At 35.3% G+C, this 24,538-nt stretch overlaps 1 protein-coding gene across 1 annotated transcript; it reads right to left on the minus strand.

The window, feature by feature from the left end:
* Positions 1-20,069: 20,069 nt before the first annotated feature.
* Positions 20,070-24,023, minus strand: LOC112743665 (beta-glucosidase 10). The gene is made up of 13 exons (XM_025792965.3): positions 23,746-24,023; positions 23,580-23,649; positions 23,422-23,477; positions 23,253-23,328; positions 22,958-23,029; positions 22,741-22,828; positions 22,381-22,636; positions 21,906-22,021; positions 21,556-21,767; positions 21,302-21,327; positions 21,110-21,197; positions 20,764-20,854; positions 20,070-20,678 (listed from the first exon to the last, which is right to left on the minus strand). Exons 1-13 carry the CDS (start codon positions 23,884-23,886, stop codon positions 20,441-20,443), a joined length of 1,530 nt encoding a protein of 509 aa, XP_025648750.1. The 5' UTR covers positions 23,887-24,023; the 3' UTR covers positions 20,070-20,440.
* Between the last annotated feature and the right edge of the window lie 515 nt (positions 24,024-24,538).

Raw genomic sequence — 24,538 nt, forward strand, 5'->3', positions numbered from 1 at the left:
TTAACAGGTTTCTGACCAAGTTCTTCCCCTTTGTTGGAGTTGGTTTAAAGCTTTCGGATTGAGCTTGGTGGCTTCGTTTTGGTGTATTGTGCATATTGAAAATTGATCAAGGTATGGTTTTGGTTTCCTCTATGTATGTAATATTTTTGGACACTTAGGCTAGTGGCCTTTAAGATAGGATTGAATTGTATAAGTTGTATGAAACGCTCTTTTGATGTGGAGTCGTTGTTTTGATATGAGGTTGTTATTGATGATAAGTTGCGATATTTGTTGATGTTGGTGATGATTATTGATTTTGGTTGAAAATTAATGATGAATATTGATGTTGTTGATAATGAATGGCAAGTATTGATATTGTTGATAAATAATGTGGATTATGAATTTTGATTATGATAACTTGATGCTTGGATTGATAAGTGTTGAAGGAGTTGATAAGTTGGAATGTTAAAGGTTGGATGAGGTATAGTTGAATAATATGGAAATTTATAAGTTTTGGTGTGATTTAGGTTGAAATTGGAGTTGGATGAGGCGAGTATTAAATAGTTTAGAAGATTGAATGATTGATATGGTTGAGGAATGTTTGGTATGCATTCTTGAGTAATTTTGGCATTGTTGGGTTGTGAATAATTTGGTTTTGAATTGAGTGTTTTGGTAAAATTGAGTTTTTAAGGTTTTTGGTAAAAACGGATTTTAGGCCAACTTTAGCGGATCATATCTTGAGCTTCAGTTTCCTAAATGGATTAATTTTGTATCAAATAAAAGATAATTAAAAGAGCTTTAGAAGATGGAGACTTAGGTTTCTGGAGTACTGAGGATGGATTAGTTGAGTGAGATGGCGGAGTACTGTAATGATGGTGGTTGAGACGAGTTTAGGACTCAGAGTTGAGAGATGACTTTACTTAGTACTGCAAATAATTTGTGAAAGCCACTGATATATTGTTTTATGCTGAGACTGTTGAGTCGCTATGCGCCTCAGGCAAGGGATGTGGCAGTCTCCCGCTTGTCGAGGTCGCGGCGCCGGCGTAAGGACGGTGGTTAATCCCGCTTACGTTGAGATGTGAGGGCTGGGGTGGTATCCCGCTTGCATAACCTTCTCTACTGCATGAGTGTGTAGGGCCTATATCCCTGGCGTGACAGATTTTTTTGCTGTATGAGTGTGCATGGCCTATATCCCTGGCGTGGCAGATTTCTCTACTGCACGATTGTGCAGGGCCTATATCCCTGGCGTGGTAGAAAGGCTACATCTGGGAGGATGTGTCGGGTTGGCAGTTATAGACCGACACGTGATATCACGAGCCAGTAGGAAAGGCATTCATCATATGCATCTTCTACCTGTTTGTTTGCTTTGCTTAATTTCTGTTATGCCTAAATGAACCACATGTTTACTTGCTAATTGTTCTACTTGCTATACATGCACTTAACTTGTGCTTTACTTGTCTGCATTACTTGTGTTTTCTGCTGGGATTGAAAAGGATCGGTAGGCGGTGGCGATGGGATCGCATGGAGGTTAGGTTGGCAAAGGCTGTGGGACAGCGGTCCTATGTTAGATAAAAATCCCTTAAGTTAGAATACCCTGTTTACGGTTTAAGTTAATTATTTGTTTTAAGCTTGAACATTCTGTATCGATGTGAAGTTCTAGGATTGCCTCTGGCATCCCGAAATCTTATATCTTACAGTGGGCATTGTTACCATACTGAGAACCTCCGGTTCTCATACCATATTCTGTTGTTGTTTTTCAGATGCAGGTCATAACCCACCTCGGTGAGTTACGAGATGGTGACAGGACGGAGGATCTGTATCATATTTTGGAGTCATTTTGGATATTATCTATTAGTACTCTCACTTTTGTTTTTTATTTGCCTTAGAGACTAACTTTGAAAAGGATATTATATATGCTATTTTGACTTGCAGAACTCTGTATGCCTGTATATAGCTAGTCTGCCTAAACTCCACAAGATGAGGCTAGTACTTTATGACTATTATACTTATATATCTACATATATCTTATTATCTTGTATCTGTATATCATCTTTTACGCTTGTAGTTATCGTGTGAACATTTTGTGGTTTTGTAACTCTGTTTTTGAGCTTATTTCTTCATTGGGATTCTAGAATTACTATTTCTTTATATATATATATATATATATATTATTGTATAAGCCTTAGAATTGTCGTTACCTTTAGTTATCCTTTGCTTTACGGCATGAGGTAAGGTTTAGGGTAATTAGGGTGTTACATTTAGTGGTATTAGAGCGGTTCGTCCTCATGAGCCTGAGAGATGGACCGATTGTGCTTCATTGCATACTCTATGTCTTTTTCTTTCATGCTATTTAGGTTATCTATTTGATATATGCATAGCATGCTTGTTTGTGAGTGACTTTATGGGATAATTGAAGCAGTAGGCTTCTAATATTGAGACTGATCATCTTGATATCGACTATTTGGTGTAGATAGGAACCCTAATGGCTACTCATGGACGAGATCGTACGCGTACATGGGGAGAAACTAAGAAAGACCAACCGGTCGATAATCATGCCTAGTTCATGGTGGCGATTACCAATTTGGAAAATACGATGCAAGCCAATGCTGCTGTGACTATGCAAGCCGTGAAAAGGATAGGTCAACTGGCTGGGAACGGTAATGGAAACAGAAATGGGAATGGAGAAGGAGATGGTAACAACTTGGGAGGTGCTCCGAGGACTTTGGCTTCGTTTCTGAAAGTTCATCCACCAACTTTTAGAGGGTCGACTAACCCTACCGAAGCGGACAACTGGTTCTGAGCTATAGAGCGTGCCCTGCAGACTCAGCATATTCCGGCCAATCAATTTGTAGAGTTTACGTCTTATCAGCTGATGGGGGAAGCTCAACACTGGTGGCAGGGAGAGTGTCAGTTGCTATGACTTCTGAATGGGGAGATTTCTTGGGACTTATTTCAGGCGGCTTTCTATAGGAAGTATTTTCCAGAATTCGTGAGAGAGGCAATGGTGTTGAAGCTTATGTAGCTGAAGCAAGGCTCATTGTCAGTACCAGAGTATACAAGCAAGTTTGAAAAACTCTGTAGGTTCTCTAGGGTGTGTCAAGGTGCCCCGGAGTCCTATGAGAGTTGGAAATAAATCAAGTACCAAGTAGGCCTCAAGGACGACATCATGACTGCTGTAGCTCCCTTGGAGATAAGGGTGTTCTCAGAACTAGCAAGGCGCGAGTTGTAGTGGATTGTGCTAAAAAGGTAGCTGCAACAAGGGAGAATCATGGTGATACCAAAAATCGAGGTCATGGCGATTACCTTGCAACGAGGGGACAAAATTTTAAAGGAAATGGACATGCTCTTTAGCATCTTCCAGGTCAAGGGAACTTCAAGAGGGATAATAAGGCTTAGTTCCACCAGATGAGGGAAAATCGTCTATGTTATACTTGTGCGTGGCCTGGACATATATCCATGTATTGCCGCCGTGGGAGGAACTAAGATGTAGGTCAGAATCAACAGCCAGGCCGCGTGTTTGCCTTAGATGCGGGTGATGCAACGGGATCGGATACTCTGATGCGAGGTAAGCATATAGGATTAATATAGAATGTTGCTAGGACCAAGGTTCAACTTAGTTCTATTACATGTAGTGTTGCCATTAGGATTGGCAGAACTTAGAGTTATGTTGGGGAAAATAATGTGGAAGGAAACTTTTGTTAGAAGTAGCGGAGTATTTCATATTTTACTAACAAATAATCAGAGTGACGCAGCAAAAGGTGCGAGGGAACATCGAGACGGTAGAAATGTGGTGGACGAGAAGCTTTGATGACTTGTTTAAGTGGACAATGTGGGTAGTAGAACATTTCGTGGAGGATATATCACGCGATTTGAATTTTGGGGACAAAATTCCTAATTAGGAGGGGAGAATATAAGAACCAGAATAACCGCTTTAATAAAATAATAATTTAATTACCCGGAATAAGTTCAAAAATATAGAAGTGTTCTTTTTAAAATATAAAGGTGAAATTTGAATTCAATGAATTTTTCTGAGTGGGAAAAAATATCTTCTGCTCTAGTCTGTCCGGTACCACATATTGAGAAAAATAAGATTTTGAAAATTGAATTTATTGTTTTGAAAGGACAAAAATAATTTAGAATTAAAAATCGGGCGCTAATTCTAAAGATTTTGCCCCAAAGTGGGAGAAACGGGCCAAAAACGCTAACGGGTTGGACCCAAGGCTCAACATATATAAACCTATTAATGAACAAAATCAGCTCATTTCACCCATAAAGAAAGGAAGGCACGCTGGTTTGAGAAGAGAAGGGAGAAGAAGGATTGATACTATTCACCTCCATCTTCCTCAAGCCATAACTTGAGCTACGGTGCTCCGATTGACGAGTCATTTACTGCCACACGAAGCTCTTGTCGATCTCTTCATTTCTAACTAAGTTTTTCTGGTAAGAAATTGAAACTCGCACTCCAATTTCTTTCCCTAACATTTCCACAATTTTGGGTTTGGTTTTTGAGTAAGTTTTATGATTTTGTTTGTTTATGGGTGATCTAGCACTGGAATGTTGTTGGGTTTTACCCCTAATCTCGTTGGATAAGGTAAGGTCTCACTAAACCCTTGTGTTTAGTTATTTTTATGAACCCTAAGTTTGATGTTGGTATGTTGTATGATGTTAGATTGAGTTTTGGTGTTTGTTGGAGTTGGTTTGAAGCTTTTGGATCAAGCTTGGTGACTTCATTTTGGTGTATTGTGCATATTGGGAATCGGCTAAGGTATGATTTCGGTTTTTTCTATGTAATGTGTAATTTTTTGGACACTTAGGCTAGTGGCCTTTAAGATAGGATTGAATTGTATAAGTTGTATGAAATGCTCTTTTGATGTGGATTCGTTGTTTTGATATGAAGTTGGTATTGATGATAAGTTGCGATATTTGTTGATGTTGGTGATGATAATAGATTTTGGTTGAAAATTAATGATGAATATTGATGTTGTTGTTAATGGATGGCAAGCGTTGATATTGTTGATAAATGATGTGGATTTTGAGTTTTGATGATGATATCTTGATGCTTGGATTGATAAGTGTTGAAGGAGTTGATAAGTTGGAATGTTAAAGGTTGGATGTGGTATAGTTGAATAATGATGGAAATTTATAAGTTTTGGTGTGATTTAGGTTGAAATTAGAGTTGGATGAGGTGAGTATTAAATACTTTAGAAGATTGAATGATTGATATGGTTGATGAATGTTTGGTATGGATTCTTGAGTAGTTTTGGTATTGTTGGGTTGTGAATAATTTCGTTTTGAATTGAGAGTTTTGGTAAAATTGAGTTTTTAAGGTTTTTGGTAAAAACGAATTTTGGGCCAACTTTGGCGGATTATATCTTGAGCTTCAGTTTTTGAAATGGATTGAATTTTATATCAAATAAAAGATAATTAAAAGAGCTTTAAAACGGTATAGATTTTGTAGAAATTGGAATTTTGTAGAAAAAGATATGATCGTTGAAATTTGGTGTCAAAAATATGAAATTATGTGATGTTGTAGAAATTGTGAGTTTTGGTTTGTGTGCATGCGCACACTGTTGTGCGTGTGCTCTGAGCAGGGGCCATGTTTTCACTTGTGTAGATGTGTGCACACACACACCCTGTAATTTTTAGAAAACGTGCATACGCACACTATAGTGCACACGCACACACAGGGATATGCCTACTGTTGAGAGCGTTCGCACACTCTGGTGCGCACACACCCTGCAGAATTTACAAGTTGTGCGTACGCACATCATGCGTACGCACAAGCTGGAAAGTGCCTTTTGTTGAGGGCGTTCGCAAGTATTCATTCGTGCAGACAAAATAGGAAATTTTACTTTGTGTGCGTACGCACATCTTTATGCGTACGCATACGTTGAGAAAATTCTTCTGGGCGTGCGTACGCACAACCCTATATGCACGCACACTGCCCTGTTTTTTTACAAAAAAACTTTGTTTTTAACTATTTTACCTTCCCGACAATCTTGTAAACTTCCGTAACGCTTATCTAGGATGTCTTAAATTATTTTTAGGCTTTGGAACATAGAGAATACTATAAGTAAGTTTAAGTAGATATTTTCTGGTAAAAAGTTTAGAAGATGGAGACTTAAGTTTCTGGTGTACTGAGGATGGATTAGTTGAGTGAGGTGGTGGAGTACTGTAATGATGATTAATGTGATGAGTTGTAGAATTACGGATTGATGGTGGTTGAGACGAGTTTAGGACTCGGAGTTGAGAGATTACTTTACTGAGTACTAAAAACAATTTGTGAAAGCCACTTTGTGAAAGCCACTGATATATTATTTTATGCTGAGACTGTTGAGTCGCTATGCACTTCGGGCAAGGGCTGTGGCAGTCTCCCGCTTGTCGAGGTCACGGCGGTGGCATAAAGACGGTGGTTAATCCCGCTTACATTGAGATTTGAGGGCTAGGGGGTGTTCCGCTCGCATAACCTTCTCTGCTGCATGAGTGGGCAAGGCCTATATCCTTGGCGTGGCAGATTTCTCTGCTGCATGAGTGTGCAGGGCCTATATCCCTGGTGTGGCAGAAAGGCTATATCCGGGAAGATGTGTCGGGTTGGCATTTATAGACCGACAAGTGATATCACGAGCTAGTAGGAAAGGCATTAATCATATGCATCTTCTACCTGTTTGTTTGCTTTGCTTAATTCTGTTATGTCTAAATGAACCACGTGTTTACTTGCTAATTGTTCTACTTGTTGTACATGTACTTTACTTGTGATTTATTTGTCTGCATTACTTGTGTTTTCTGCTGGGATTAAGGAGGTTCGGTAGGCGGTGGCGATGGGATCACATGGAGGTTAGGCTGACGAAGGCTGTGGGACAGCGGTGCTATATTAGTTAGAAATCGCTTAAGTTAGAATACCCTATTTACGGTTTAAGTTAATTATTTGTTTTAAGATTGAATATTCTGTATCGATGTGAAGTTCTAGGATTGCCTCTGGCGTCTCAGAATCTTATATCTTACATTACTGGCACTGTTACCATACTGAAAACCTCCGATTCTCATACCATATTCTGTTGTTATTTTTCAGATGCAGGTCGTAACCCACCTCGGTGAGTTAGATGATAGTGACAGGGCAGAGGATATTTATCATATTTGGAGTCATTTTGGATATTATCTTTTAGTACTCTCACTTTTGTATTTTATTTGCCTTAGAGGCTAACTTTAAGAGGGATATTGTATATGCTGTTTTGACTTGCAGAACTCTGTATGTCTGTATATAGTTAGTCGGCTTAAACTCCGCGGGCTAAGACTAGTACTTTATGACTATTATACTTATATATCTACTTATATCTTGTTATCTTGTATTTGTATCTTATCTTTTACGCTTGTAGTTATCGTGTGAATATTTCGCGCTTTTGTAACTCTGTTTTTGAGCTTATTTCTTCATCGATCTTCTAGAATTACTATTTCTATATATATATATATATATATATATATATTATTGTATAAGCTTTAAAATTATCGTGACCTTTAGTTATCCTTTATTTTATGGCATGAGGTAAGGCTTAGGGTAATTAGGGTGTTACAAACAAGGTTGGTCAATGCTTTATGTGAGGTGGGTGTTTTGACAACTAGGTCAAAACTTAGTTTAGAGAAAACTAATCCCAACTCGTTGATAACCGCATTGAGGTACTCCACAATTCTTGAAAGACACCCTCTGTTGACACGCAGGTCGGTGAAAGTTATTAGAATTCCTTTGTGGTAAGTTTTGATGATCCATCCTCGTTGTCGTCATCTTTTTCTCACAATCTTCCATAAGCTGGTTCTTGTTGACGAGTTCTACGAAATTCTGAAACTTCAAAGGCTTTAAAGAGTCCATTAGCTTATCACAAGGTCCTCCTTCATACTTCAGACATTTCCATTCTTCAAACTATCAGGATCTCCTTAGCAGATCTTCAAAAAAATGACACAAATATTCAAACTTCCAAGTATACTCAGCTACTAACATGTTTTGTTGACTCAATTGCATCAACTCCATCTCCTTAACTTTGTGAACAGACTTCGGGAAGTATTTCTTATAAAACTCCTCCTTGAAATATTCCCAAAGAACCTCCCTCATGTCTTTCTGTCACAACCTCTGCACTCCACACCACCGGTGCTCAGCCTCTTCTTCCAACACATATGTTGCGAACTCAATGAACTATACTTTGGATACCTGCTGCACCCTCAACGACTTCTCTATTCCTTGAAACCAGATATCCACCTCGGATACCATAAGCCTCCTTTTGAACTTGTGCGGGTTTACCTTCAGGAATGATGCCAGAGTCATTGGCTTGTCATTGTTCTCAACACTTCTAGTGTTGTTACCATCCTCCACATGTACCCCACTGCCAGACCCATTACGATCGCTGTTCTTATCTCTTAAACGGTCAATTGCTCGAACAGTAGTAATTGCCGTTTCATGCATAGCCTCATCCATGGTGTTTAGTGCCGCCATAAATGCATCGGGATCATGCGTTGGAATCTCTTAGAACCTCATGTCGTCCACTGCGACCTCGTCCCTGTGTAACCATCTAGACTTTGTTCACACCCAACAATCAACATTGAGGTGATCAGTCTCAACATGTTAAGTTAAAGTGTGAATAGTTCCTAAAATGGATACATGTGACAATCATGCAATCTATATCACAAGGATATCCTATAAGTATGAGACACAACACAGAGTATGCAATAAAGCATGATTCAGTCCATTCCTCAGGCTCTAACAGGAACGAACTGCTCTGATACCAAATTGTAACAACCCAATTTTCAGTACGTCATGATCATACTAAAAATCAAGCATCACTAACTTGCTTTCCTAAAAATTAACTAAATACTTATTATTTAGCCTCTAACCATATTAGTGCGAGATCGGTTTTTCGGAAAAAAAAACTAATAATTAAATAAGTACGATAAAATAACACAAACATCAGAGATAGAGATAATATATATCATACATACTATGTACATATATATATATATATATATATATATATATATATATATATATATATATATATATATATATATATATATATATATACTACCATACAGGTCATAAGTTAGCGTACAACTCTTCACACCTTGTTACTATATACATAATCAACACTTCGGGTCCTGGTCTATATAGGAAGCCCCTAAGCTGGCACTTGAAAATTAGCCTAGTCAACTATATACATCCTACTCTCTCAGTGAGTCTCATCAAAAGTGAAAGACTAAACACAAAAGCTAGGCTAACACAAAAAACTCCAAAAAACTACATCCTCAACTCCCAAGCATCAATTGTTGCCGTAAAAAAAAATCTCAATCACATCTGAACATTTCTCAGGATCCTCGCCCTCATCATCAGAAATCTCAATAATCTCAAGAGGGGTCCTGACACTTGTACTACTGCTTTGGCCCACACTCGTCGGTCTATTAATAGAGGTGGTGTGCAACTCTTCAGATGAAGGCTCAGACGAAGACACTGAGATTTGCACTACAGAAATATCCCACTCAGGTATAAACTCTGGTACATGCTCCTCCATAGGCTCAGATTTAGGGACCACATGATCCTTAGGCTGATTAGGGTGCTGATGAGGTATAGGTACGTCATGGAACGGGTGAAACAGAGCATCGGGATGAAGCCAATGCAACGGGAACTCATAAGTCATATCGGGGTTGAAGAGCGGAGTGTTAATCGGACGGCGAAGTCCTAATCTCTGCAGCTACTACGTAAAACCTATGATGTACAAGATCCTCATATATACATGGAGGATTCATCTTGTAGAACAGGACGCCTGTCTCCATCTTATGGAGAAGGAAGGAAGGGGTAAGAATTGGGGGGTTCTTAGTAGGGTCGGGGTAGTTAGTTAAGTCAGGATTACCACAATTCAATTAATTTCAGTTAAATATACAAGAATCACAGAGAAATAGCCAGTCACAACAATTCAGATTACCATTAAGGAATGTACAAACACAAGAAGATAATCACAAACAATTTCACACTATCAAGTAAAATGCAAATGCGCATCAAGGATGATGCATGTCTAGTCCTATCGCAGGTAATGAGCTCATTTGTCAGTTTTGACCCGCACCCGACGCAATCCAACTCGCATGTGTCAGATAAGGCATTCCAACGAAATAACCTCTGCAAGTTTCTACTTCTTGCAGGCACTGATTCTCCAGCTGAAGTATGTCGAACATGACCTCTGCAAGTACTTGCAGGCGCTGATTCTCCAGCTGAAGCATGTGACCCCTCCTCCTGGAAGCCATTCCATATTTACGGGCGTCTCCGCACAATCATTCACATACAAAGCTCACGGCTTGTTAACATTTATCCTTCGACACTATAACCACATTATCGTCAGCTTCTCGTGACCTTCCCGAAATCACACGTGCCGATTTATCTTCTCTCTTTCTTCAGTCTTTTACTTATTTATCCTTAATAGTTCAAACTATCTTCATACTGTTCTCTCATCATCCACTAAGTATTTTATGGAAAGAGAATCATAAGATTCTTAGGTTAACTTTATGACTCTAAATCTTTTAAAAAGGGTGTTCCCTTTTTTTTATTTTGTTCTATCTTACCATTGATAATATCGATAATAATAATATATTTACTAAATAATATTCTTAATAAATTAATAACAATAATAATTTTCTTTAATACAAATAAAATAATTTAATTAATAAATAGCATTTATAACTTCCTTGAGGACTTAACTCTTTTAAGCTTTACTTCTAAAATTTTATTAATTATGTTTTAAACCTCAAACTTTTAACTATTTTACTTTTAATCCAACATTTCATAAAATTATATTTGAAACTTCACTCATTTAAATATTCCTAAAGTAACTCTAGACTTTTATAAAATACCCATCTTACTCTTGTACTTTAGTTATTGAACAAAATACCCAAAATCTTATATAATTATAAAATTTACCTCGATCTTTGATTAAAATAGAATTTTACCCTTCAAACTAAAACTCAAACACTGATCTCTCCTTTTTCCCAAATCCGAAACCCTCATTCCTTTTCCTTCAAAAATATTTTTTTTAAAATTAATTCGTTTTTGAGTTTTACAGTTACTGATTTTTTACAGCTTTAATTTAATCTCTCGGCCCTTTAACCTCACAAATTGTACTCGATTTTCCAATGTAATCCCAGCCCCGGATTCTCCAAAATAATTCAGTTCTTGGATGCACTTACACTGGCCGAACCATCATCATCATCAAATAATCAATATATCATAAAAATTTAACATAAATTCAATCAAACTCAATCAATAATCAATCATAACATCAATTCACTTATCCAATATAAATGTAATCGGTGAGAAATTACCAAAACTCTATCTCTTTATGAAATCAAAACAACGAAAACTCCAGAGAAGCTTTTTGACCGAACTGCTTAAGAAGAAATCATCAGAAATCATCTTTGCCTCATAGAACTCCAATTGGCCGAACTCAAGGTGAAAGGGAGCTACGTCACCATCAATTTCTACCTAACAAAAGTGACGCCAACGTGTAGAGGGGGAAGATACAAACACTTTAATCAGTTTAGATTTTTTATTGGAGTTACAGATTATAAAAAATTGAAGTTGGAAGTTCGATATCCATGAAGGACATGTTCTTTCTCACTCTCAGCATCTCCCTTTCTTTTTCTTGGAAGTTCAGTTCGGTGGTGAATGAAGGGACACGAAGATGGTCAATGATATATATATATATATATATATACATGCATTATAAGGCACGTTTCATTTCTTTCTTTACTTAGTCCCTTTCTTTCTTTTTTCCCAAATGGCTTGGTTGATGATGATTAATTGGTGATAAGTGTGATTATTGGCTAGGTGTCATGGTTCATTAATAATGGGGTTGGGTGTCAAGGCCTGGAGCTGTTGAGTGTAACATCCTTACAATCAGAATGTCACGCTTCTGCATGCGCCACTCTGATAGCAAGAAGTGTTACGACAACTTCGTATACTTAATAATATAATAGGAGCCTTTGACTCAAAACTGTACCGCTAATTTTCTTTGAAAATAGAGAAAAAACTACTTTATCTTGAAAACAAACAAGCATATATCAATATACATAACTTATTATTCAAGTAACTTATATATATTATAAGCATACAACTCATACAACTCCTATCCCTCTTACAAATAATGTTAATGACGAAGGAAGAATAATAATAACTAAACTAATACATCCATATCGCATAAGCTAAACTTAACAACTCTTCATAAGCTTCTTCGTCCGTTTCCTGAAAAGATAAAACTGTAAAGGGGTGAGAACCTAACCACTTGGTCTCAACACGGAGTTTCCGAATTGTCATAAGATGATATTTAATAAGAAAACTGTTTTTCAAGCTCAGTAATTATCGTTGTCTTATGAATTTTTGAAAACAGATGGTTTAGCCATCCAAAAAAAATTTAAAAAAAAATCTTTTTAAAAGAAATTAGTTAATTATGAAAATCCTAAACCTTTCTTTTCATATAAGAAAAATCTTAAAAGTTTCCTAGATCGTATGAATAACCAACCTGTTCCAACCATAGGTTCATTAAGTCTATGCTGAACCAGCTTGATTTTTCATACTTCACTAATACTTCAATCAGAAACCAATCACAGCCTTCAACTTAGCGACTCAAACAAGTCAACAACCAAATCATCATCTCATCATCAATATCCAAACCCAGGTACCACAACAGAAACAAACACAGGAAAAACATACAAAGAAAACACAAGTATAGATACAGTTAAGCAATTAGGCAAATCCAAACAAATTCAAACTCAAGCAAAGCATACAAGTGCATATGATGAATGCCTATCGTATGGCTAATGATATCATCTGTCAGTCATATAGCCAACCTGACACGTCCTGGTAGCTAATTATAGACTGAAACATCCATGCAGAGCAAGTGGGTTTGAGCTACAGCCCCCTTACTACTACCCGCTTAACCCAAAGCCAGTGGAATAACCACTACTGCAGTTATTACCCGAGCGGGTGTTTAAACGCTCAACCTAGAGCAAGCGGAATAATCCACTACTGCTGCTACTACCCAGGCGTCACAATCACTGACCTGGAGCAAGCGGGATTAACCACCATCCTTGCTATTATCCAGGATCTCAAACATACATTCATTCAGTTTAAGTCAATCATCATTATTATCAAATCTCAAACATAGACCTGGAGCAAGCGGGACGAACCACCGTCCTTGCTACTACCCAAGTATCTCAATCAAATACAAATCTCATTTTCACATTCATTCTCATTTTCATTCAATTGTTCAAAAATCATACTCAAAAATCAATCTTCATTCTCATATTCATTCTCATCTTACCACTTATTACTTTCTTCAATAATTCAGATTCAAAATATAACTCATTTGTTTCTAAATAAATCAAACTCCAAAAGGTAACCCTTTTCTTAACAACAGCAAAAATCAACTTTAAAATCCTTAAAAATCTAAATCTTTTTAAATAACCATTTCAAATGAAATCTCCCATTTTTATAAAAATTTGGATAGCATCTCCTCTAAAATTCGGATTATGCCATCCTTAGGGGTCCCATCAAAACCACATTTTCCAACCAGTTTTCAACTGACTTCAAATATCAGTCCTTTCCAAAATCAAACAAAATTATGGTTTTGAATCTTTTCTAAAATCAAACATTTCCAAAATTAAACTAAATTCCAACATTAAACCTCTCTCAGTAATTCAACAATGATCAACTTAACAAACCAAAACAGCAAATCAGAATAACCGGCTTCCTCAATAATTCAATAAATAAGTCAAATAAATAATCACAGCTATCCAAATAGTTCAATTCAATTCATAGTTCAATTCAATTCATAAAGACTCGCGTAATTATACAAATATATTTTTTATACTCTTATCGACTTATAACAACTCTTGAAAGTAAAATGAATTTAAGAAAACGCCCCTCGTTAACAACGCAATCAAGACAACCGCAGCGGCACCAATCAAATAGCAGCCCCGATGACGGGTTTTTCATATGAGTTCTCTTCCTCCAGCAACAACACAGCAGCTCGGAACCCACATAGCAGCATCAAAATCATCAAGGATTGCTGCGACATTGGTTCCCAGCGACTCCAATAGCAATACCCACTGCGGCAGAGGCTCCGGTGACTGCAAAACCAGAAGCAGAGGTAGAAAAGAACAACGCAGAGCAAGAGCAGCATCAGCTTCCCTATTTTCTCTTCCATTCGCATTCCTCTCCGCGGTGGACCTTGGCGACAGCGGTGAACCCAGAGGCGGCAACAGCTTCCTATGGGGGCGGCTCGGAGGGCAACGATGACCATGGAGGCTCCAACGACGGTGACCAGCTTCGACAGAGCTCTACTGTCACGTTCTCTCTACTCCACGGACTCCTATCTCTCTCTCTTCGTACTCGTCGGCAGCGGCAGAAGTGGCGGCGACAAACCCTAGTAGTGGTGGCGGCGGATCGATTGCAATGGAGGCACGGTGACGTCCCCTTCTTCTCGGCCTTGGCTCTCCTCACGACGTTGTCTTCTTCTCTTCTCCGTGGCAGTGTTGACGGTAGCAGAACGGGCTCGGCGTGCATGGCGCGACAACCTATTGGACGGTGGCAGTGCGCGATGAGGACGACGGCGGCGGCAGCCAAGTGCGACGGCAGCGGCGCCTTCTTTCTCTTCTTCCCCATTTCTCCTTCCCGCGGTGCTTGACTTCCTTCTCTCTTGTCTCTACGTTTTCTCAGAAGGGGTGGGGTTCTAGGGTTTGGTTTTAGGAAATTAGGTTTCTGATATTCAATTTGGGAATTTAGGATTATGAATTAGGGATTTTGTTATATTAGGGTTAAATTAGGTTGTGATTTGGGAATTTAGGATTTAGGTAATTTTAATAAAATTAGGGAAATAGAGTAATTAAAAACTAATTTTAATTCAACACTAATATTTATAAAAATATTATTTATTTATCAATTTACAAGTTCATTTTTAAATAAATATTCTAATTCAATAATTAAAGATAATCAAATAAATTTCCTTTAAAAATAATAAAATAAAGGTAAAATTTTAATTATTTAAATTAGAGCATATAAAATCTTTATTATTATTCAATTACTATCGCTTTAAATCATAAATAATTTATTATTTAATTTTCAAAAATACGGGATCTTACACTGAGTCAGCGATTCAAGTTATAAATATCTTAAATGGATAATTATAAAAATTGGATATATTAAAACACAAGTAATAATATATTTAGGGGTTAAATATATATGAGTTACTAATATAAATGACATTAGTAACTTAAGGATGAAAGATATTTGATGAAGCATTAGCAACTCTAATAAGTTCATAAAAAAATACCGATAATTACTTATATCGGCAAATATCGGACTTGATAATAATAATATTATTATTATCTAGGCTCTATTATAATTATAGCGTATAAAATAAATTAATGACATAATAATAAAATTATATTATCATTTATTTTACTTCGAAACTTGGAATTGACTCATCGAAATAAAACTAATTGTTGAGAACAACATTTTTCGAAAAACATCATATTGGCATAAAAATTCGTGTTGTTACACCTGTCAATGTGGATAAGTTTTTGAAGAACACTGGCAAGGGCGATGATGTGTGGTGGCCATCTAAGATATAAACTTGATATAACGGGGTGGAGAGCTCGAAATAGGGAGGGAATGATGGTCAGAGCAGATCTCAAGGAAAATACAAGACCCAACCGTGAATACATGGATCGGTGGATGGGTGCGTGTAGGGTTCGATTCTTGTCATAGGGCGACGTTCTTGCTGACCCTAGAGTTGCAGCTCCCTGATGACATTTGAACGACAACTACACATCTTGGTGATCACATACAACTCCCACCAGATGCACCCACCCTGAGGCGAAGAGGTCAGGCCAGGCAGAGGGAGGCGAGGCGAGGAGTAGGTGACGAAGAGGTTCGTGGACCAAGTGCTAAAGAACTAAGGGCAATCAGGGAGAGTCATACTAGAGAGCAGAGGTAGAGGCTAGACATGGAGTCAGAGGAAGAGGTAGAGTTCGACAAGTATGAAGAGTTTGGAGATGACTTGTTCGAGGACATTTTTGGCTACTCACCACTACCACCAGGTCAACAATCTGCTACAGCCGCACAAACACTGACAGACACACAGTATGTCTTCCTGAGAGGCCATATGTCGTCAAGGAGGGGAAGGAGGTGGACCTGGATCAGATCTGGGACATTGCTCGCATAGATACTGCTGTAGTCCAGGGGTTGGCAAACCGATATCTCCAACATCATGATGTAATAGCCAACACCTTCTCAGCAGCACCACCTCCTTCACCACTACTGTCTCCTCCTCAACCCCACCACCTGGGGTCACTCAGCCGTGGGTACCAACGTATGTGTCTCTCCCTATGGTAGGCCAAAGTTACTAGGGATCTTCACTGCTTGGGGGCACAATATGCTACACCACCTTTAATGGACTATGGTCGGACAATGGATCCATAATACTCACAGCAACTACCTGGTAGCCACAATGCTACTAGTATCCACCATAGCCATAGTTGTATCCACCACCTCTGTTGCATCCATAGGATCCTCTACCACAGTTGTATGTGGCACCTCCATCATCACATCCTTAAGGCACCGTTTATTTAGTGGGTGTGTCCACCAAATTTTGAGACACGGTGACACACTCACACCCATGTTTCATGTTTGGTTTTCAAATACATAAAATAAGTAAAGACACGGTGGTACACAAATACATAAAATTTGTGTACTGCCATTTTATTGAGACACTAAGACACAAAGGTTAAGACACAAATTTTTTCACTTTTATCCTTAATAATAGTGATTGTAGTGATTTTTTTTTTGGGAGATAAGGATAATATTGGCATTTGCAATTTATGTTCTGTCTTATCTATAGTTACCAAACAAAGTAAAAATTTTGTGTCTCCTTATGTATATGTCTTCAATATTTGTGTATTTGTGTCTATGTCTTCACCCCTACATAAACCAAACACAGCCTAAAGACCTACCCACCAGATTCGACCACTGACATGCGGCACAGTTGGTCGTCTGCATCATCTGCCTCCCTCTCCCCCTCCCCCTATTTTTATTATTATGTGTTTAGTATGTTTGTGATGCTTATTTGTATCTCAACTTGATATTGAATGTATAGTTTGAGATTATGTTTGTTTGTTGTTGAATTCATTAAACCAGAGTTATTATTAGGTATTAAGTATGTTTATTATGCTTATTGGTGTTACAATGACATGAATGTGTTTCGCATATAGCTGAAAATTATTGTCTCATATGTATCATGTCTACGTATCTAACAACTTTTATACATATATATTTCGTCTTTGAAATAGACGATGTACGTTAAAAAGGATGGCAATGTTTTATGTCATCTACAAACTAAATACACTACTAATTCTTCCTTACTTATTCAATCATATAAAAAATTTGTCTCTATTATAAGAATACTTATAAAATATTTTAAGATTTAATAAAAATATTCAACTGTATAAAAATTCGTCTTTGTTAACAGAAATAACTAACATGCTAAACCAAAATGTTTTGGTAGTTTTAGTAAGAGTTGACATGACATGATTATAAGTTATAACCCACTTTTAAATTCCAAATCTTAATAACACAATTGAAGTAAACTGTCTAAATTACCCTTACCAACATTTTTTTATATTTGTCAATTTTTGTGACCTGAGCTTCTTATAAGAAAAAATTTAGGGATCAATATTTTTATTAAAATTTGGCTAATACGTAACCAGTAAAAGAAAAATAAATAATCTCATACTATTAGATGAAATTTTACACTATTAAAAATACCAATAATAACTAATTGATGACAACAAATCACAAAACTTGCTAGCCTCTTAGCACTCCTCCTTCTTATAATAATGTAGAACTCGCAAACTAAATAGTCTGTGCATCAAAAGTAATCGTGAAGTCACCGTCACAGGCACCCAATCATTGCCATTGACACGCGAAGCATTTACCTGGATCCCGGATTATAGTAGAGAGTAAATATATACAACATTTAGGGCCCTGTTAATCCTTATTATGTCAAGTTGAAGATGAAGATGAATCTCAAATATCCAGACCGATATCCCATGTTTTGCTCTCTTTACCGGGTAGTAAAATCGATACTTGAACTTATCATTTGAATTTCTAGTGTATAATGTAATGAAGCATTATATTTGTACAACGTCAGTTGAATTTGAATGTTGTGCATGACCTTTTATCAGTGGGACTATGGGGTTGGCTATCCTTGAAATGGAAATAGCTAGATAATGTATAGAATTTGTCTGGAGGGCTATGAAATTAAAATTCACTTAATAGTTAGAATTTTTTTTCTTATTTTGGAATAACTAAAAATGAATAATTTAAATTTTTTTGAGATTTTCAATTCTTATTTTTCCTTCATTTATAAATCATACTAAAAGGATCTATTTAGATCCATCTCACATTTTTTAAAATTGAATTCTATTCTATTAATATATCATAGACATTTCAAATCATAGAATTAAATTTCAAATAGAAATGAATTCTTTTCTTAAAAGAAATAGAGAGTTAACCACCAAAAAAGCCCCCGAATTATTTAAACGCTAATAAAAATACACTCGAATTTTACTATCGATAAAAATGCCTTCAAATAATTTAAAAATACAACAAAAATATCCAACAGTAAATATATATTTTCAAAAAATACTTTAGAGATTGAATTTTGATGCACTTTTTTGCAAGAATTATTATAAAAATAAGATATTATTATACTTAAAATTTGGTGATTTTTCGTTAAGTATATATGTTTTTATAATTTTTTTGTTAACAACTAATAATGCTTTTAAAAAATCACAAAAATAATATATACTTAACAAAAAATTACCAAATTTTAAGAATAATAATATCTCATTTTTCTAATCATGCTTTCAAAAAATCGCATCAAAATTCAATCTCTAATGTATTTTTTAAGAAATACATATTTAATGTTAGTTTTTTTACAAGATTATCTAACACTAAATATGTATTTCTCAAAAAATACATTAGAGATTGAATTTTGATACAAATTTTTTCAAGAATGATTAAAAAAATGAGATATTATTATCCTTAAAATTTGGTGATTTTTCCTTAAGTATATAATTTTTGTAATTTTTTTGTTAATAACTAATAATACTTTTAAAAAATCACAAAAAAAAAAGATATACTTAGAAAGAACTCATCAAATTTTACGAATAATAATATTTCATTTTTTTAATTATACTTGCAAAAAATCATATCAAAATTCAATCTCTAAGACATTTTTTAAAAATATATATTTACTGTTGGACATTTTTATCGTATTTTAAAATTATTTAAAAGTATTTTTATCGATTTTAATCAGCGTTTGAATAATTTAAAAGTATTTTTGGTAGTTAACCCAAAAAATAAAATTATTTTCTCATATTAAATGGTTTCAAGCTCATAATGTTTAGACTTTAGAAGCCATAATATAAGAAGTATATAAAGTCATAACTTGCTTATAAGAAACCATAATGCATTTGTTTTTTTATTTTGTATTTTTTAATTAGTACCGCAAAATAAATACATAACTTTAGATATAATAAAAGTTTTATTGTTGCTCCGTATAATTTTACTAAATTTTTAATTAAGTCTCTATATTTTTTTAATTGAGTGCCTATACTACTTTTAATTTTACAATTAAATTATTTTTATGTCAAAAATATTAAAATTATCAGAATATTTCTCCCAAAATACATGCGGTCAAATATCTAATTAAATTTTTAATTATGAATACCTTCCATTTTTAAAAAAATATTCAGTTGACTCTAACATTTTTTATACTAGTTAGGAAGAACTTAATTGACTAAATATAAAATTAACAGCAGTGTAAGAACCAATTGAAAGAAAAAAAAATATAAACCTAATTACAAATTTGATAAGACTATAAAGACTAAGAGAATAATTAAACCTATAATAAATATATAATCATAGATATTATATACAAAATTACAAAAGTGAAGTTAAATAAGATAATTTTGTGTTATTATCTGTTCAGTATTACTCAAATAAATTATACCAAGAAGTCAAAATTTCTTTTTTTATTAGATAGGGTCAACCATAAAGATCACATAGCCTAAAATAGTTAAAAACTTAAAATGATAGTATCGTTATAACTTCATAGGATTTGTACATATAGAAAAAAAATTATTGCATGCTTATAACGCATTTAAGTAGATTGTGATCTATCAGTTAATAAGGTGATATTTTGAATAATAAAAAACAAAAAACTAGAATCGGCGGATAGAGCACATTGCACCTAAATACTCCATCAGCATGCAATAATTTTCCAGCATGAAGCATATTATGCAGATTAAGTCTAGTTTGTTTCATAATTTGACACCATAAGGCATATAAAACCATGTCAATTCTAACTTGTCCTAATTAAAGCGAATCAAGCATAGGAGAATTGTTGTTCTGAATTTGCATGGTGACAATTGGGTCCATTGGCCTTGTTTTGAGGAAATCTGAGTACCATTTAGCAGAGAGTTTGGGTTTCCTACTCAAGCTTGGATCCTTCAAGTCAACGAAATATAGGCCATAGCTGAACTCATATCCACTCAGTAACTCAAATGCATCCAAGAAGGACCATACAAAATACCCTTTTACATTTAAGCCACTCCTTCAAATATGTTTGTCAAGGAAAACTATCAATTAGCTTTCATTAATCAATTGATAAAGTAGTTTAAATTCAAGCAAAGAAGTACCTCACTGAATCAAGCATGCAACCAATGTATTCTTGCAAGTACTTCACCCTTGGCCAGTCATCTAGCGACGAGTTGCGCGGCATTTGTTGTCCTGCAAAGGTTGTCTTTAGGCTTTAAAATTTGTAAAGAGATTTGATCCTTAGGGTGCGTTTGGTTTGTATTTTTATTTCCTTTTTTTATTTTCAGTATTTTCTGTTTTTAAATTTTTATAAAGAAAAAAGAGAAAACTGAAAACACTGAAAATAAAAACAAAAAATGAAAATGTAAAGGTAACGCACCCTTAACTTAATCATAAAAAGAATGTATATGCTCAATTGTTCTCACTTTAAGGAAGAGAGAATTGTACCGTTTTCGTGTATGTAAAGCGGAAAATTGCCATAAGTGTTCTTGAATGAGTCCAGCACCCCTTGCAAACTCCAGGGTGTGATTGGAACCTAATTTCAATTAGCTGTTTAGTGCAAACAAATAAGATCCTAATTTTAAAAAGAAAAGAAAAGAAAGAGTAGTTCCATGTTCCTGGTTCCTACTAAATTCTTACCTCCTCAGAAGATGTTCCATCAGGAACTGCCACAACCAAAGAACATTAGTTAGCTAAAGAAACTAACAAATTATACAAATCTTCAGGAATGTGCTGACTTACACCTAAGTATAGAACTAAAGACTGTATGCTGATTTTAATTTCATGATTAATAATGTAGAAAAATTAATCTATACATCAGTTTCTGAAACTAAAGTTATGAATTGTTGACTAATATATATATATACATGAGACAGTTTGTAACATTAACATACATATAAGATCGGCTGCCATGTCTGCCATGTAATCTCTATGATCCACTTGCACATTGTTCTTAACAAAAAATGAGTAATAAAAGTTTATTCCTAGAAAGTCCATTGAGTCCTTAACCAGATTCGATTCCTTTTTCGTGAAGGAAGGAAGCCTCGAGCGCACGATCTTTTTCATTGTTTCAGGGTAGTCCCCAAATATAAAAGGATGAAGATACCTGTAATAACAGATCATACACAAAATCTAATGTAGTAGCAAAGCACCTAATGTAACAATTAATGTAATATTAAAAACTATGAACTTTGTGATATATATAATTAACTAGCTGGTCTAGGGTTGTAAGTTTGTAACTTACCACCCATGATAGAAATCTTGAACTCTTTGTGTAGCAGTGATATCTTCACTACTATTTGTTTGTGGAGCAAGACCAACAGTAAGGATATTAAACCCAACAAACCCATTCTGCATCCCCTGCATTTAACACAAATCAAATGAAGATTAGCATTTTGTAGTATTTACTTCCAAATTTCAAATAGTAGAGTAAACTATTATTTTTTACTATGAAAGATTTGAACACTGACAGTTTTAACTATGAAAGATGTAAATTAACTTGATACTCATAAAAGATTGGTTTAATTAGACAAAACTAGCCAAAGAACTATCCATTTTTTAAAACTTTGTCGAACTAATCTAATCTTTGAAGGGTATCGAGTTAGTTTGTATCTTTCCTGGTTAGAATTGGCAATAGTTTACCCCGGAGAGAATCTCTAAGGCTAATGAAAGAACAAAGCAGAAGGGTGAATGTGGCACATGATATGCATTTTTAGTACCTTATACTTGTTCCTATACAATCTAGAAGCTGATCCATGTGCTAACAATATATTATGAGTTACCAAATATGGCTCAGTTGAGGAATTTCCTTTAGAGCAGTTAAAGTAATGGGAAGGAGAACAATGTTGTGGCGGCAACATTCCTAAATCATAGCCGAAAATCGCAAACACATTAGCTTCATTCACTGTGGTCCAATACTTTACTCTGTCACCGAATTCTCTGAAGCACACATCTGCATATTCTGTGAAGTCTTTCCTACAAGCACACATCCTTAGATACATTAACTGATCCAACAATACCATTAACTAGATTGCGACATTGTTATAGGGAAATGATCACATCAAGTTTGTGAAGCATACACAATTCTCCGGCTGACCCATCCGCCGTATTCGTCCTCCAGTTTTTGTGGAAGGTCCCAGTGGTGTAATGTCACATGCGGTTGAATTCCTACAAGTTGAAGCAAACATCATCAAAAATGTATATATCAGCATTCAGCATATAACTTGAAAGTTTGAAGAAAATCTCTTAGGAATTAATCAAACTATAAATATTGTGAAATCAAGCCTTGAGAATAACCATGGCTTATGAGTTCATTGATAAGGTTGTTGTAATACTGCAATCCCTTGGGATTGATTTCTCCTCTTCCATCTGGTAACACATAAACATGATGGTCAAAATCAAATATAGCATTAATTCCGAGTTCATTGAAAAATTAATGTATTCAAATTAGTGGACGGAGCAGAGTGGAGATATATCATATATCCTCCCTAATCAAACAAAATCCATGTCAATCACAGAAAACTTTTGACATTATTTTAGTTTTAGACATTGATTGAAGAATCTCTGATAGACAAAAGTATAGTGACCTTACCAGGAATAAGTCTTGACCAAGATATGGAAAGTCTATAGGCATCTAAGCCCATGTTAGCCATGAGTTGAACATCTTCCTGGAAATTCAATTCATGAATTCAAATCAAAACTCATATTCTTCATCTGCACGTGTGTGCCATAGTTCTGTTACTCCATATAGAGATATATACCTTGTACTTATGATATTGATCACAAGTAATGTCTCCATCACCATCATACAAATTCCCTGAAAATATATTATAGTACACAATAAATAACTAATAAATATTATCTAAGAAATGACCCATGTTATGATTATGACTATTATATATGTTTCTAAGGACAGTACCATTATCAGAATGGGCAAAAGTATCCCATATGCTAGGCTTTCTTCCATCTTCATTTGCTGCACCTTCAACCTTTAATTTTCACACACAATTATAAATAGATGCATGCAGGTGAAAAATTTAGAAACATCAACAGCTTTCTGGAACTACAAGGGAGAAGAAAAGAACCTGATAAGCTGAAGTTGATGCACCAAAAACAAATTCAGTTGGAAATTCATCTTTGCTCAAGGTATAAACACATGAAGGGAGGACCAACAGTGCTACAAGAACCTCTGCACATAGTAATAATAACTCTACCTTATCCTTCATGATTATCAAAAGAGATCAAGATTCTTATTGCTGGTTTCTTCAACGGTGTTTTTTTTTTTGGTACACATATTTTGTTGCATTATTTATTTATTCTTATTAGCATCTTAATTACTAAAGGTCAACGTCGTTATGTGCCTTTTGTAGTTTTGTTGGTCCCAATACATATATAAGCTTACATTAATGGGAGCTACTCAAATGAAGATGCAAAAAACATCTTTTTATGAAGATGCTTTGTATAAAAGTGTGATTTATTGATTTGGCCACACTTCAAATAAAAACAACACTTTTATAACATATCAAAATCTAACCCTACACTCCATCATCTAAGGGTCAAAAAAAAAAATCATCACATGAAGACAATTATAATATCTTCATGGGAGTACCCACCTTAATTAATATCTTATTTTTGATGTAGTAGCTACGTAGATGGCAAGTTTTCTGTTGATGCTACGTGTTCATTAGTCTTTGTTCCATGGCTATGATAGTAGAATAAATAATTTAAAAAATTACTCTTATTTGTACTCCTCCAAAAAAAAGGTGACTTTGTATTTGACTATTTTTGTTTGTTTGGATTGATGGGTGTGAAAAACTGGTATGGTTACACTGACACACAAATAATTTAGGTATATTTACTTACGTGTGTTTGGACAAC

Source organism: Arachis hypogaea, chromosome 14, assembly GCF_003086295.3.
Source record: "Arachis hypogaea cultivar Tifrunner chromosome 14, arahy.Tifrunner.gnm2.J5K5, whole genome shotgun sequence".
NCBI lineage: Eukaryota > Viridiplantae > Streptophyta > Magnoliopsida > Fabales > Fabaceae > Arachis > Arachis hypogaea.

What these genes read in the sequence shown, in the direction of transcription:
- LOC112743665 (XM_025792965.3), bottom strand. Translation starts at nt 23,886, where the DNA reads ATGAAGGATAAGGTAGAGTTATTATTACTATGTGCAGAGGTTCTTGTA. An exon ending in TGGGTCAGCCGGAGAATTGT is followed by an intron (nt 22,637 to 22,740) that starts GTATGCTTCACA and finishes GTGTGCTTGTAG; the next exon opens with GAAAGACTTCACAGAATATG. An exon ending in ATGGAACATCTTCTGAGGAG is followed by an intron (nt 21,198 to 21,301) that starts GTAAGAATTTAG and finishes AATTGAAATTAG; the next exon opens with GTTCCAATCACACCCTGGAG.